General features: G+C 50.5%; 1 protein-coding gene across 2 annotated transcripts in view; it reads right to left on the bottom strand.

Annotated features, from left to right (window-relative positions):
* The window catches only part of LOC144138429 (receptor-type guanylate cyclase Gyc76C-like), a 326776-nt gene that overhangs the window by 51958 nt on the left and 261029 nt on the right, over positions 1–13789 (bottom strand). For both annotated transcript variants that reach the window (XM_077670703.1, XM_077670704.1), the window contains exons 8-9: positions 10984–11125; positions 1149–1369 (exon numbers count right to left, since the gene is read on the bottom strand). In XM_077670703.1, coding sequence (XP_077526829.1) covers positions 1149–1369; positions 10984–11125 — 363 coding nt within the window. The remainder of the gene's footprint in view (positions 1–1148; positions 1370–10983; positions 11126–13789) is intronic.

Here is a 13789-nt window from a genome sequence, read left to right as displayed (position 1 = left end):
AATTTTTTCCGCCAATTTGTGAGAAATTTTGCATTGCTACCCCACCATTCCAAATGCTGGATTTTATACGAGCTACCGGATGTGCGCTGTACGAAAATTCTTTGTCAGTCCCTTTAAAGGAGCCATGAAGAGAAAACACAAGTTTGGTTCATTCAAAAGATTGCCTCGTTAGAATCATACTGACACCACTTTAAATGTAAACTTCGCTCAAATAAGCTACATAATTAGGAAAAAAGGGAATGGCCATGCGACCCACTAGCTCATTTCCCACAACAGAACCTATGATGTCATAGCAGCCAGCTCTGCGATTGGCGGAGGGCGGCAAAAGCAAATGCAAATTAGGCAGAGCTTATCAGCTTGCCGAACGAGTGATTCCCGCTTAAATTTAGGGCACATTCTTTTGAAAGCCGTAAGAATGGTAGGACAAACAGTGGAAGTTACGAAAGCACACATAAGCATAGAAGTACTGATGCGTATGCTGCTGTTGGTACTGCGCGCACTATGCTTGGTTTAGCTGCACAGGACTGCGGGACTTTGGAGTTGTTTCAGACGACCCTGGCCGATTGACGCAAGCGACGATGTGTTACGTGACCGTATTTGTCGAGCGAGCCCCATGTTTCACGAAACGATTGTCTGCATGAACAAAACAAGCCAGGTACAAATACGTTCACAAGCAAACCAAAGGCAGCAAACGGCTTGCCACGATGTGGTGGCGCCATCTAGGTTCACTAACGGTAAACAAGGCCCCCTGATGTCATGTAGACCACGAAAATGCACGTTTTAGCAGGAAAATCAAAATTTTAACTTAAATTAATTAATTCCTCAGTGAATAAAGCATCGTTTGCATCCGACAAATGCTGGGGGCACTATAAAACACGAACTCTTTTAAATAACACAAACTTGAGTTTTGTCTTCATGGCTCCGTTAAGGTTCCAGGCAACTCATTCAAGTTTCACCACGCACTCAGCAACATAAAGCGGCACAAACAAACAATAAATAGAGAAAAAGGAAAGACACAACAATGCTGCTTTTCTTTTGCTCCATTCATTGTTTTTTTCCGCCGCTTCGCTGTGCCAAACGTGCACCAACTCTCTCGTTCTCCCAGCAAAGAGAGGGCCTGGCGGCAGCAGGCTGCGGCGCTGACTTACGGCCAGGTTCGGGTTTCCTTCGACGTACTTGAAGCCGCCGATGGGCTGGAAGAGCCTCGTGATGCTGTCCGGGCTGCGCCGCTTGGCTTCGGCAAGCCTGTCGCGCAGTCGTTGGGCCTCCGAGCTTCCCGCCGAGCCGGTCACGGGCAGGAATGCGAGCACCGTGTAGTTGCCCTCGACGTCGCCGCTATTTGTGATGCTCATGTAGGCACCCGTCACACCTGTGACCAACACGTTCACCACTCCATCAACCTGTTTCATCACAGAACTTCATATGCGGCCAATAGCGAGCAAAAATTTGTAAAAATGTGCGTAAGAACACGTCACGCTTGTGACGTCGTGCACCCACTGGGCCCGCGAGCTTCCCACCAAGCCGGTCACGGGCGGGAACGCGAGCATTGTGCAGTTGCCCTCAACATCGCCGCTCTTCGTGATGCTCATGTAGGCCCCTGTCACGCCTGTGACCAACACGTTCACCACTGCATCAACCTGTTTCATCACAGAACTTTATATGCAGCCAATACCAAGCAAAAATTTGTAAAAATGTGTGTAAGAACACGTCACACTTGTGACGTCGTGCACCCGCTGGGTCTCCAAGGTTCCCGCCAAGCCGGTCACGCAAGCACCGTGTAGTTGCCCTCAACATCGCCGCTCTTTGTGATGCTCATGTAGGCCCCTGTCACGCCTGTGACTAACACGTTCACCGTTCCATCAACCTGTTTCATCACAGAACTTTATATGCAGCCAAAACCCAGCAAAAATTTGCAAAAATGTGTGTAAGAACCCGTCACACCTGTGATCAACCCATCCCCACTCTGTCGATTTGTTTCATCACAGAATTTGGCATACGTCCGATAACCAACGAAAATTTGTTAAAGGTGCGTAGGCTCCTGTCACGCTTGTGACTGATGCTTTCCCACTCTGTTGACTTGCTTTGTCATGGCATATTGTCACGAAGACAAGGACGATGCAGTTGTCTTGAATGAGAAACACGTTTATTGGAGCGAACTTGTGCTCCCCTAACAACTCAAAAGAATACAGAGGCGGCGAAGCAGTGGTCAACAAAGTGACTTGCACAGGCGAGTGTCGTCGAATTGAATGCCCCGGCGTCCGCACTGCAGGCTTTTTATCTTTTGGCGCGCGTGGTTCTCGAAACGTCAATTCGCATTGAGAACATAGTAGATCCAAAAAGATTATTCTGGGCTGTTCACGGTAGATCGGAATGCTCTCCCTATCACAACAGATAACACATGCGGCACAGAAAGAAAGAATGGAACACACGCTTCCCTTGGCGCAGAGATAACACAGACCGGCGGAGCTGGGCGGTAAAAGCAAAACACAAATAAACAAACCCAATGTATGGTTCGCGGCATTACCCCTTCCCCCCCCCCCTCTAAGAGTGCATCGACCCGATGCTAACATAAGCGACAGTCCGAACAAATGAAAATAAAAGTTCGTCATCGTCCGTAGAAAGGTTTTAAGCGAACCACGTGGACGACTTCAGGCCGCGTGCGTTGTCGTGATGTGCCGGAGTCACCATCGGGGATCACTTCGTAGGTAAGTTGGCCAACACGTCGTAGAATCTGGTAGGGTCCGAAATACCGTCGCAGGAGCTTCTCACTGAGTCCGCGTCGTCGGATCGGAGTCCAAACCCACACACGATCCCCTGGGTGGTACTCGGCGGCTCGGCGTCGGAGGTTGTAGCGGCCGGCATCCACCAGCTGCTGGTCCGTTATACGAACTCGAGCGAGCTGGCGGGCCTCCTCCGCACGTTGAAGATATCCGTGGACGTCGGCGTTGAGGTCGTCGTCTTCTACGTGCGGAAGCATGGCATCGAGCATCGTAGTCGGCCTTCTACCGTAGACAAGCTCGAACGGCGTCAGCTGAGTCGTCTCCCGGATAGCCGTGTTGTACGCAAACGTGACATACGGGAGCACTTCGTCCCAAGTCTTATGTTCAACGTCAACGTACATTGACAGCATATCTGCGATTGTCTTGTTCAGACGTTCTGTTAGACCGTTCGTTTGGGGGTGGTACGCCGTCGTTCTTCGGTGATCCGTGTTGCTGTAGCGTAATACTCCTTGCATCAGCTCCGCAGTAAATGCCGTTCCGCGGTCTGTGATTAGGACTTCCGGGGCTCCATGTCGCAGCACAACTTGGCTTATAAAGAATTTCGCCACTTCTTGTGCAGTCTCCCTTGGAAGAGCGGCGGTCTCTGCGTAGCGCGTCATGTAGTCTGTCGCTACGACAATCCACTTGTTCTGTGATCATGACGTAGGGAACGGGCCTAAAAGGTCCATTCCAATCTGTTGAAATGGTCTCGATGGGACGGCGATCAGTTGCAGAAGTCCGGCGGGTCTTGTCGGCGGCGTTTTTCGTCGCTGGCAGTCACGACAGCTCCGGACGTAGTGGGTGACATCAGAGGTAAGGCCGGGCCAGTAGTACCTCGCCTTGATTTTTCCAATAGTGCGGGCTGTGCCCAGATGTCCGGAAGACGGGTCGTCGTGGCACGCTTCCAAAATTTCGTCACGAAGGTCCGCGGGGATGACGAGAAGGTAATTCGCTCTTGTTCCGGGGCTGAAATTCTTCTTCACAAGGACGGAGTTTCTCAGGCTGAATGCTGGTAAGCTGCATTTGAAGGTCCTAGGAACGGCAACGTTGCATCCCTCGAGGTACTCGATTATGACGCGTAAGTCGGGGTCGGCACGCTGCTGGGCGGCTAGGTCGCTCTCCGTCACGATCCCGAAGAATGCGCTGTCTTCATCAGAGTCTTGTGGTGGTGGGTCGACGGGGGCGCGCGACAGGCAGTCGGCGTCGGAGTGTTTCCTGCCGGATTTATAAACGACTGTAACGTCGAACTCCTGCAGGCGCAAGCTCCCCCGCCCAAGACGGCCAGAGGGGTCCTTCAAATTGGCGAGCCAACACAGAGCATGGTGGTCTGTTACAACCTTGAATGGCCTTCCATACAAGTATGGGCGAAATTTTGAAATCGCCCATATAATAGCCAGGCACTCTTTCTCAGAGGCAGAATAGTTTTTCTCCTCCTTCGACAGACCACGGCTGGCATAGGCGATTACCCTTTCGCAGCCGCTTTGCTTTTGGACAAGGACGGCACCCAAGCCTATATCACTGGCGTCCGTGTGCATTTCCGTTTCGGCATTTTCGTCGAAATGAGCGAGCACGGGCGGGCTTTGCAGGCGTTTTTGCAGCTCGCAGAATGCTTTGTCTTGGTCGTTTTCCCAGTTGAAAGGGGTGCTATCTTTCGTCAAGCGCGTGAGTGGCTCTGCAATGCGTGCGAAGTTTGCGACGAAGCGCCGGTAGTATGCGCACAGCCCGAGAAATCTTCGCACGCCCTTCTTGTCTTTCGGCCTTGGGAAGTTCGCAATGGCTGAAGTTTTTGCCGGGTCAGGTAGGACTCCCGCGGCGTTGACGACGTGGCCCAAGAACTTGAGTTCCCCGTATGCGAAACGGCACTTTTCAGGCTTCAGCGTCAACCCCGACGTACGAATGGCCTCGAGTACAGACTCCAACCTTGCAAGGTGTTCGTCGAAAGTCCGGGCGAATACCACTACGTCGTCGAGGTATACGAGGCAGGTCTGCCACTTAAGGCCAGCTAGCACAGTGTCCATGACTCTTTGAAACGTCGCTGGTGCTGTGCACAGCCCAAACGGCATCACCTTGAACTCGTATAGGCCGTCTGGGGTTATAAATGCAGTCTTCTCTCGGTCTCTCTCGTCCACTTCAATTTGCCAGTAGCCGGTCTTCAGGTCCATCGATGAGAAGTACTTCGCGTGGCAGAGGTGGTCGAGGGCGTCGTCGATTCGGGGGAGGGGGTACACGTCCTTTTTCGTGATTTTGTTTAGTCGCCAGTAGTCAACGCAAAACCTTAATGTGCCGTCTTTTTTCTTTACGAGTACGACGGGCGCAGCCCAGGGGCTTTTCGATGGCTGTATAATGTCATCGCTGAGCATGTCGTCGACTTGAGTCCGGATGGCTTCCCGTTCGTGTGAAGAGACGCGGTACGGTGACTGTCGGGTAGGTCGGGCTCCATCTTCGGTTATTATTCGGTGCTTTGCTAGAGGGGTCTGACGTAGTTTTGCGCTCGACGAAAAAAATTCGCTATAGCGACGCAGCAAAGCCAATAATTTTTTCTGTTGTTCTTGCGGTAGCGCCGGATTCACGTCGAATGCCTGCGGGAGCTTGAAGGTTTCTCCGGGTGTGCGTTCAAAGTCGGCGACCGCGATCACGTCACTTGCTTTTTGCGTTTCTTCGAGGAATGCAATTGCCGCGCCCTTGTTTAAATGCTGGTAATCCTCGGTGAAATTAGTAACCAAAATGTGCGATTGGTGTTCCTTGAAGCGCGCAATGCCTCTTGCGACAGACACACCACGGTCGAGAAGCACCCTTTGATCAGTGTCTACGATAGCGTCGACGTCAGGAGCAGCATCTTCACAGAAGACTGCGACCATCAGGCTTGCGCGGGGTGGCAGGGTGACATGATCATCGGCAATCCTTACAGCAGCACGTCGTTCAGGGTTCGGTTCCGGCGTCATGGAGTGATTCGGGGAAAAAGTTATTGACTTAGTCTGCAGATCGATTATTGCACCATTGTCCATCAAAAAGTCCATTCCAAGAATTACGTCGCGGGAGCAGTTAGGCAGAACGACGAACGCCGCAGGGTACGTTGTGCCATCTATGGTGACGCGCGATGTGCACGTTCCACTTGGCGTCACGAGGTGGCCTCCTGCTGTGCGTATGTGCGGACCGTCCCATCTGGTCATAACTTTCTTCAGTTTAGACGCAAATGGTCCGCTCATTACCGAATAGTCAGCTCCCGTGTCTACGAGGGCGACTACGTCAAAGCCGTCGATGGACACCTTGACGTCAGATGCAGTCTTCCTCGAGTTCCGGGTTCGTCGGGGCGTCGTATCTCTGCTTCTACGTGTTGATCGTCGGGCACTGTGCATCGTCGTTGTCGTCGTCTTCTCAACGGACGTCTCGGTCAGGTCGGGTACGCGTCGCGCCGTGTAGCTGTCGTCGTGTTCGGGAGTCTCGTTAGGGTTAGGTCGGGTCGTCGGGATGAGGGCATGTCATGAATCACTGTCTTCAGCGCGTCCTTGCGCCGTTGGAGGGTTTCCAGTTTTTCGCCGTAGAGCAACTTCACCTCCAGAAGTTGCCGCCTTTAGTTTCCCCCGCGTGGGCTGGGAGACCTTCCACGTGCGAAGTCAGCACTGCTACGGCGGTCCGGCGACTGGTACGGGTAGGGCGACGGCGAACGGTTGAAACGGGCTGGTCCACGGCTGGTGTTCGACAGGTATTCTTCAATCTCAGATGGGTGCTGGCCGGGTCGGGGGCGTGGTGCGTCGGCGGAGAAGCCACGTAGTCCGAGTCTCTTGTATGGGCAGCGACAGTAGATGTGGTCGGCCTCTCCGCAGTGGTAGCACAGAGGACGATTATCCGGTGTTCGCCATACGTCAGTCTTCCTCGGCGTCTGGGTTTGTGCTACCGGGGGTCGGGCGTTCGACAGTGGGCGGCGGTAGGGCGGGGCCTCTTGACGACGTGTTGGAGCAGGGCGGGGTCGGTGAACAGCCGCGGAGTACGTCATAGCTTGGGGCTCGCAGTGTACTTCGGATGCCACAGAAGTTCCCAAAGCGTTTTGAACTTCTTCCCGGATCACGTCAGTTAGGCAAGCGACTTTGGGTTGCGGCGTCGTCGGGAAAAGTTTCCGCAGCTCCTCTCTCACTACTGCGCGGATGGTCTCGCGTAGGCTATCAGCCGGAATCCGCATGTTGTCGACGTAGTTCGCACTGGCTGCGCCAACAAAGTTCCGGTCATACTGCTTAGCACGCATTTCGAGAGCCTTCTCAATCGTGCTGGCTTCGGTCACGAATTCAGCGATGGTTTTGGGCGGGTTGCGGACAAGTCCAGCAAACAGCTCCTCCTTCACACCGCACATCAAGAAGCGTAACTTCTTTTCTTCCGTCATTTCGGGGTCCGCGCGGCGAAATAGTTGCTTCATCTCCTCAACGAAGATCACGACTCCTTCGTTGGGGTGTTGTGCCCGAGTCTCAAGCATAAACGCAGCTCGCTCTTTTCTCACAACGGTAGTGAATGTCTTAAGGAACTCCCTTTTGAAGTGAGTCCAGTCGGTCAAAGAACTCTCATGGTTCTCGAACCAAGTTCGAGCAGCATCTTCTAAGTAAAAGAAGACATGCCGGAAAGTTTCTTCGTCGTCCCACCTGTTGAAGATGCGGACGCGCTCCAGCTTCTCCAACCATTCTTCGGGGTCTTCAGCGGGGGCTCCCCGGAACGATGGCGGTTCCCGGGGCTGCTGCAGGACGATTGGCGACGTTGTTTCTTGCACCATGGTGTTGGTTGCAGCGTTCCTTTTCTTGGGCCCTTCTGGCATCAAACCGAACTCGGGTGGTAAATCTTGCAGGCGGAGGCTGGCTCTTGTTGGACTGGCTTGGCGGCTTCCCGAGGTTGTAGTGGGCATGAAGGGTGCGTACCCCGCACCTCCACCAGATGTCACGAAGACAAGGACAATGCAGTTGTCTTGAATGAGAAACACGTTTATTGGAGCGAACTTGTGCTCCCCTAACAACTCAAAAGAATACAGAGGCGGCGAAGCAGCGGTCAACACAGTGACTTGCACAGGCGAGTGTCGTCGAATCGAATGCCCCGGCGTCCGCACTGCAGGCTTTTTATCTTTTGGCGCGCGTGGTTCTCGAAACGTCGATTCGCATCGAGAACATAGTAGATCCAAAAAGATTATTCTGGGCTGTTCATGGTAGATCGGAATGCTCTCCCTATCACAACAGATAACACATGCGGCACAGAAAGAAAGAATGGAACACGCGCTTCCCTTGGCGCAGAGACAACACAGACCGGCGCAGCCGGGCGGTAAAAGCAAAACACAAATAAACAAACCCAATGTATGGTTCGCGGCAATATGATATGTGTCCAACTTCTGGTGAAAACTTGTAAAAACGTGCACAGGTGGTCGTCATGCCCATGACCTATACTTTCTCACTCTGTCGACCCGTTTCGTCGCAGAATACGATACGTGCCTGATTCCTGGCAAAAATTTGTACACTTGCGTGTAAGCAGCCGTCATGCCTGTGATGAATGCTTACACACTATGTTGACTTGTTTTGCCACAGGATATGATACACACCTGAATACTGGCAAAAATTAGTACAAACGTGCGTAGTACCCACCACACCTATGACCAATGCACTGCTCATTCCATCAACTTGTTTTTTCACAAAATTTGATACGCACCCAGTACTTAGAGAAAATTTGTAAAAATGTTCGTAAGCACCCGCCACGCCTCTGACCAATCTTCCTACTCTGTCGGCTTGGTTTGTCCCATAATTTCATTAATGTTGAATACCCAGCCAGTATTTGTACAAATCTACGTATGCACCCGTCACACCTGCAATGACCAATGCATCACCTACTCTGTCCTCTTGTTTCATCGCAGACACGCCTGATACCCACTGAAAATTTATGCTATTGTAATACATTTAAATGCAAAGAGCGGGAATGCGGGAATACATTGAAGAGCGGGAATGCACTTGTCACAGGCGTGACAGGTGCCTGTGGACGTTTCTACAAATTTCGCCAGGGATCAGATGCGCATGACAAAAGAAGTTGACAGAGCCGGGATGCATTGGTCCACAGGCACGACAGGCACCTATGCACGTTTGCACTATCGTGATACATTGAAATAGGAACAGAGCGTATGGCTTTCTGTACATGTGGTGCATCCTGGCAACAGGCTGTGTATGCACAATAGGAACAAGTTACGAGAGTTCATGAACAACCTTGGTATACAAAGACTACAGTGTTTCCATCGTTTGTTGGGCGCACAGCATAAAATAATAAAAAAGAATAAGCTGCGTGTGCGGTTTTCATTCAGCGCAGCAACGAAGTTAGATAACACTCGGGAGCATGCGCGCCAAATGAGACGAGAACACAAACCAAAATGCTCACATGCCGAACGACGGTCTTTGCATACCTAGGATGCACACGGACTCTTGTACCTTGTTTGTACTGCGTTTAAATAAAGAGAAAGAAGCATGCCACAAGCGCAGCCAGCGGGAGCTCGCTCTATGAGCGTGGCTCACGTGTGGCAGTCGGTTCATTGGCATCTTGATAGGTGGATGCCTGCTTTCCCCGTTCCCTTTCACCACCGCGCATATGCAGCTTGTCGCCAGGATGCGTGGCATGTACTGAAAGCCACGCCCTCCGTTGTTCATATTTCAATGTATCATGATAGTGCAAACATGCATAGCTGCCTGTCGTGCCTGTGGACCAATGCATCCCGGCTCTGTCAACTCCTTCAGTCACAAAAAAGAAATTTCCACAATTGTACACACCGTATTTTCGTGCGTATAAACCACAAGAGAAATGCAAAAATTTCACTGGCAAAGTAGGGGTGCGGATAATACACGGGGTCTTTCCTTTAGCGTGGCTTCACGGCAATGCGCGTTGTGCCGTGATGCTCCTACGCAGTAACACTAACTAAGCCTTCCATGGAAACGATTGTGCAAAACGTACAAGGACAACGAAGAAAAAACAAGGACGAGCGCACTCTTACAACTGAATTTTATCTGTGAATTGTGACTTTCGCCTAGTAGTCAGTGCATTCTACCTGCTAAATATATGCCTTTTCTGTTTACACAGTATGTGATGTGTTGCTTGAGCAGTAGCTTTGGTGCAGCCTTTCCTGTATGAAATGTGCGGGCAATACAAGATGATTTTTGTTTCTTTTCCAGCGGGCTGAAAGTGGGGGTGCGGACTATATGCAGGGGCGGGTTATGCGCGCAAATATATGGTACGGCCAAAAAATACCCCTGCTACCACACTTGGGAGGAATGTGCACTCCGTCCTACAAAACACAGTTTCTGTCACTTCCTACGACGCTTCTGTCACATTCTTGCATCCCACGTGCAACCACTTTAAGAAGGTTACCTGCTGTATCCACTTGGTTGGTCACGAAATACAATACATGTGAGGTTTCAGTGAAAATACTATCTGCATAAGAGTGCAATTTCGTGAAAACACCTCAACCTTGCTCAGTAAGGAGAAGGCGTCTTCCGGCACTCCATATACAGATTTCATCCACGTATAGTGTGAAGTGGTTACCAGGCAGGAAAAGAGCTTTGTTTGGGTAAACGAGTGTCAGGTTATGGTATATAGTAAAGGCAAACCTGCAGGGCTTAAGTTAGCGGATTGTTCGTATGTTTGACCCATAGAATCTTGATGGGGACAAACAAAAAGCCGGTAGTATTAACCATCAAATGGGTGAAAATAAATCCTGAAGGCTAGGGCAGCCCCAAAACAAACCGCAAACCAGTTTGACATTGTTGCGGTAGCCAGTGCAGTTCGCAGCTGCAAACGGTGCATGGTGTGTCCTCTTCCGCCGTCCGTAGCAGATAAACTAATGCACACGCCCACTGCCAAAGTAGATTGATTTTGGGGTGTAACGCGCCGAAGCTAACCATCAGCTATGATTTTCACCGTATTGGAGGACTCTGGATTAATTTTGACCACCTGGGGTATTAACGTGCACCGAAATCTCGACACACGGGTGTTTTCGTTTTTTGCCTCCATCAGAAAAGCGGCTGCCGTGGCCGAGATGGAACCCACATCCTTGAGCTCAGCAGCACAATGCCATAGCCACTGAGCCACTGCCATTGGTACCACTGCCAAAGTAGTCAAATGATAAATCAGAATGCAGCGACAGATGCAAGTTCAACAAATTCACTTACGAGTTTTTTTTTGTTTGTAATACGTGGCCATGAAAACCTGAGGTGATGATACTCACTCTTGTACCGCTTCATGTCTTTGATCTCCTGCATGACAGCTCGGCCATCGGTGATGCTGTGGTTCTTGGAGATCAGCTTGCTCACAGCGTTGGCATACAGCATCACTGAGTCATACAGGTACGACGCGTACTCCGTGATGTGCTGCATTGTTGCGAGTGTGGAAGAGAGAGAGAGAGTGAGAGAGAGGAAGAGAGAGAGTGATAAGAGAGTGATGGGATATGAGTACAGCACACGTGAATGCACCGCATGCACGCACACGTGGCCTGTACAACTGACAAGAGTAAGGAAAGAAACATTTTCTCCATAAGCTAAGCACTCTGATACCTTGATGGGCTCATGGCCACATGTACCATCATGAAATTCACGTTTACACACAGGCTGACTACATCACATGATGTGTGGAGATGGACAGGCATGACACGACAGCATTACTGATCTCAGGCAATTTCGCTTTTCAACTATGATGCTTCAACCACAGGCTTTGTCCTGGCTAAGCCATAACTGAGATATTATAACACAGCTCGAGCCCGCTACTTACTAATCATATACTGTATTTACTCGAATCTAGGCTGATACTTTTTCAAAAAAAGTCGTTTATGAAAGTCGGGGGTCAGCTTAGATTCGGGGATGCGGCTTTCCTGCCACCGCTAGACACTCAACGCCATCTCGTGGCCACAGGCTTGCAGCTGGCAGGTTTTCAATGTGTTTCCGGAACTGTATGGTTTTCAGGCTCTATTTTGCGTGTTTGAACATTGTGAACCATATGTTGTGAACCATTGTACTCTACTGACTTGTCACTGACTTACCAGTCTTGCAGCAATACAGTGAAATCTCGATATAACGAACTTCAGGGGACCGTGGAAAATTGCTCGTTATTGTGAAAGGTCGTTATAGTGAAAATCGCAAAATTTAAGAAAACAAATAGTATTTCAATGCCTAAAACGACCTACGTGTACAGCAGTGCATCCTTGGAGTCATTTTTCACCAAAAAAAATGCACTAGTGATCATGAAACAATGCACGTTTATTTAAAGTGGTTGGCGATTTTCATCTAGCGCGAGTAGCACAAGCTTCCTAGCACGAAGGACTCAAACTCTTACACATTCCTGGGGAGTGAATCAGTGGCCGTGCGGTTTTTCCCCGGACATGTGCGGAGTTTTTGTATGCTGTCCACCACATCCGCAGTCGTCGCGTGCTCGTCGTAGTCTTCGAGTGCTGCTGCGGTACCCTCAGAGGCATCGTTGTTCATGCCATCCTCGCTGCCATCTTCACTTCTTCATCCTGAACGGTCACGGTCTGGGCAATGTCCTCTGTTGTTAGCTCCGCTGATGTCCGTGAAGATCCAGCAAGCCATGTGAGCAGCGGCGGAACGTAGAAAAAGTTGGGGTGAGCGCGAATAGCGTGGCCGCGGCTTTCGAGATGGAGAAGGCTACCCATGCTTCATTTTTTCTCCCTCTTGCATCGGCTGCCGCATTCCGCAGAGCAAGTTGCAAGACGTCCTCTTCTTCGCTGCGCTTTGCCGTGTCGTCTACTAGCACACTGCCCCGGTTGCCGCGATTGTTTAACGGACTTCTAAGAGTCTCCGGCCTTGAAAATATGAGTTCGTAGTAATGAGGTGTTGTTAACATGGCACGGAACTAAATAAAACGATCGTTATTTTGAAACGTTCGCTATTCTGAAGTACGTTGTAGTGAAATAATTTTACATTACAACTATAAGCAGTCGGCGTGGGATTTCTTAAACGCTCGTTAATCTGAAAAGTTCGTTAATGTGGTGTTCGTTGTACCGAGGTTTGACTGTATGCAACATACCGAGAAGGCTGAGCCATTTTGCTCTACAGTGTATTTTAACACCCGTGGCATTGTACTCTACTGACTGTTGTCATTGACTTACCAGTCTTGCAGCAATATGCAACATACTGAAGAAGGCTCAGTCGTTTGCTCTACAGTGTATTTTAACACGCGTGGCAATGTACTCTACTGACTGCTGTCACTGACTTACCAGACTTGCAGCTATATGCAACAAACTTAAGGATGAGCCATTTGTGCTCTACAGTGTATTTTAACACTTGTGGCATTGTACTCTACTGTCTGTTGTTACTGACTTACCAGTCTTGCAGCAATACGCAACAAACTTAAAGGTACTCCGAAAAGCTTTGTGAAGGTGGCAATCAAATGCATTCAGGTGGTAGAACACATAACGGGGGATTTTTGAGCCAAGTGTGAGCCCCATACGGTGTACGGATAATTTGTAAACAATTTTTGAAGATCGCCTTTCTCAGCTGATGAGCGCGACGCCGCAGCGAGCCGACCGCGGCTGACGCAACGGCGAAGGCGTCCCCTGATTCGCCCAATTGCCGGCGAGGTCGGCCGCCGACGGCGTCACTGCCATTGGCTTCTGGCTGCTCTTCCCCCTTCCTGCGCGATCCCGAGGCAAAGGCGGCAAAGGCGGGTCCGCAGCGATTGACGTGTGCCTGGGCGCAGGAATGTAGCTAGCGCGCACGGAAGTCGAGCATCGCGATGTCCCATGGCTATTCCCAGTGTTTCCAGCTGCTTTGAAGGAAGTAGAGAGGGAGGAGGAGTCGATCGGCAAGTGTGGAGAGGTGCATTTAATTGCTTCTGGCGCAGCTAATACTGAATGTAGATGAATAATTCCAACGGCATTGCATCACTATATTGGTGCTACGCGACAATAAAGGCCTTTTGTAACTTTTACAGAAGGCTTTTCTGGGTCCCCTTAAGAAGGACGAGCCATTTGTGCTCTACAGTTTATTTTAACACCCGTGGCATTTTACTCTACTGACTTG

Source organism: Haemaphysalis longicornis, unplaced genomic scaffold (genome assembly GCF_048455015.1).
Source record: "Haemaphysalis longicornis isolate Haplotype H1 unplaced genomic scaffold, Haemaphysalis longicornis Haplotype H1 scaffold_5, whole genome shotgun sequence".
Taxonomy (NCBI): domain Eukaryota; kingdom Metazoa; phylum Arthropoda; class Arachnida; order Ixodida; family Ixodidae; genus Haemaphysalis; species Haemaphysalis longicornis.
This window is presented reverse-complemented; position numbering and strand designations above follow the sequence as displayed.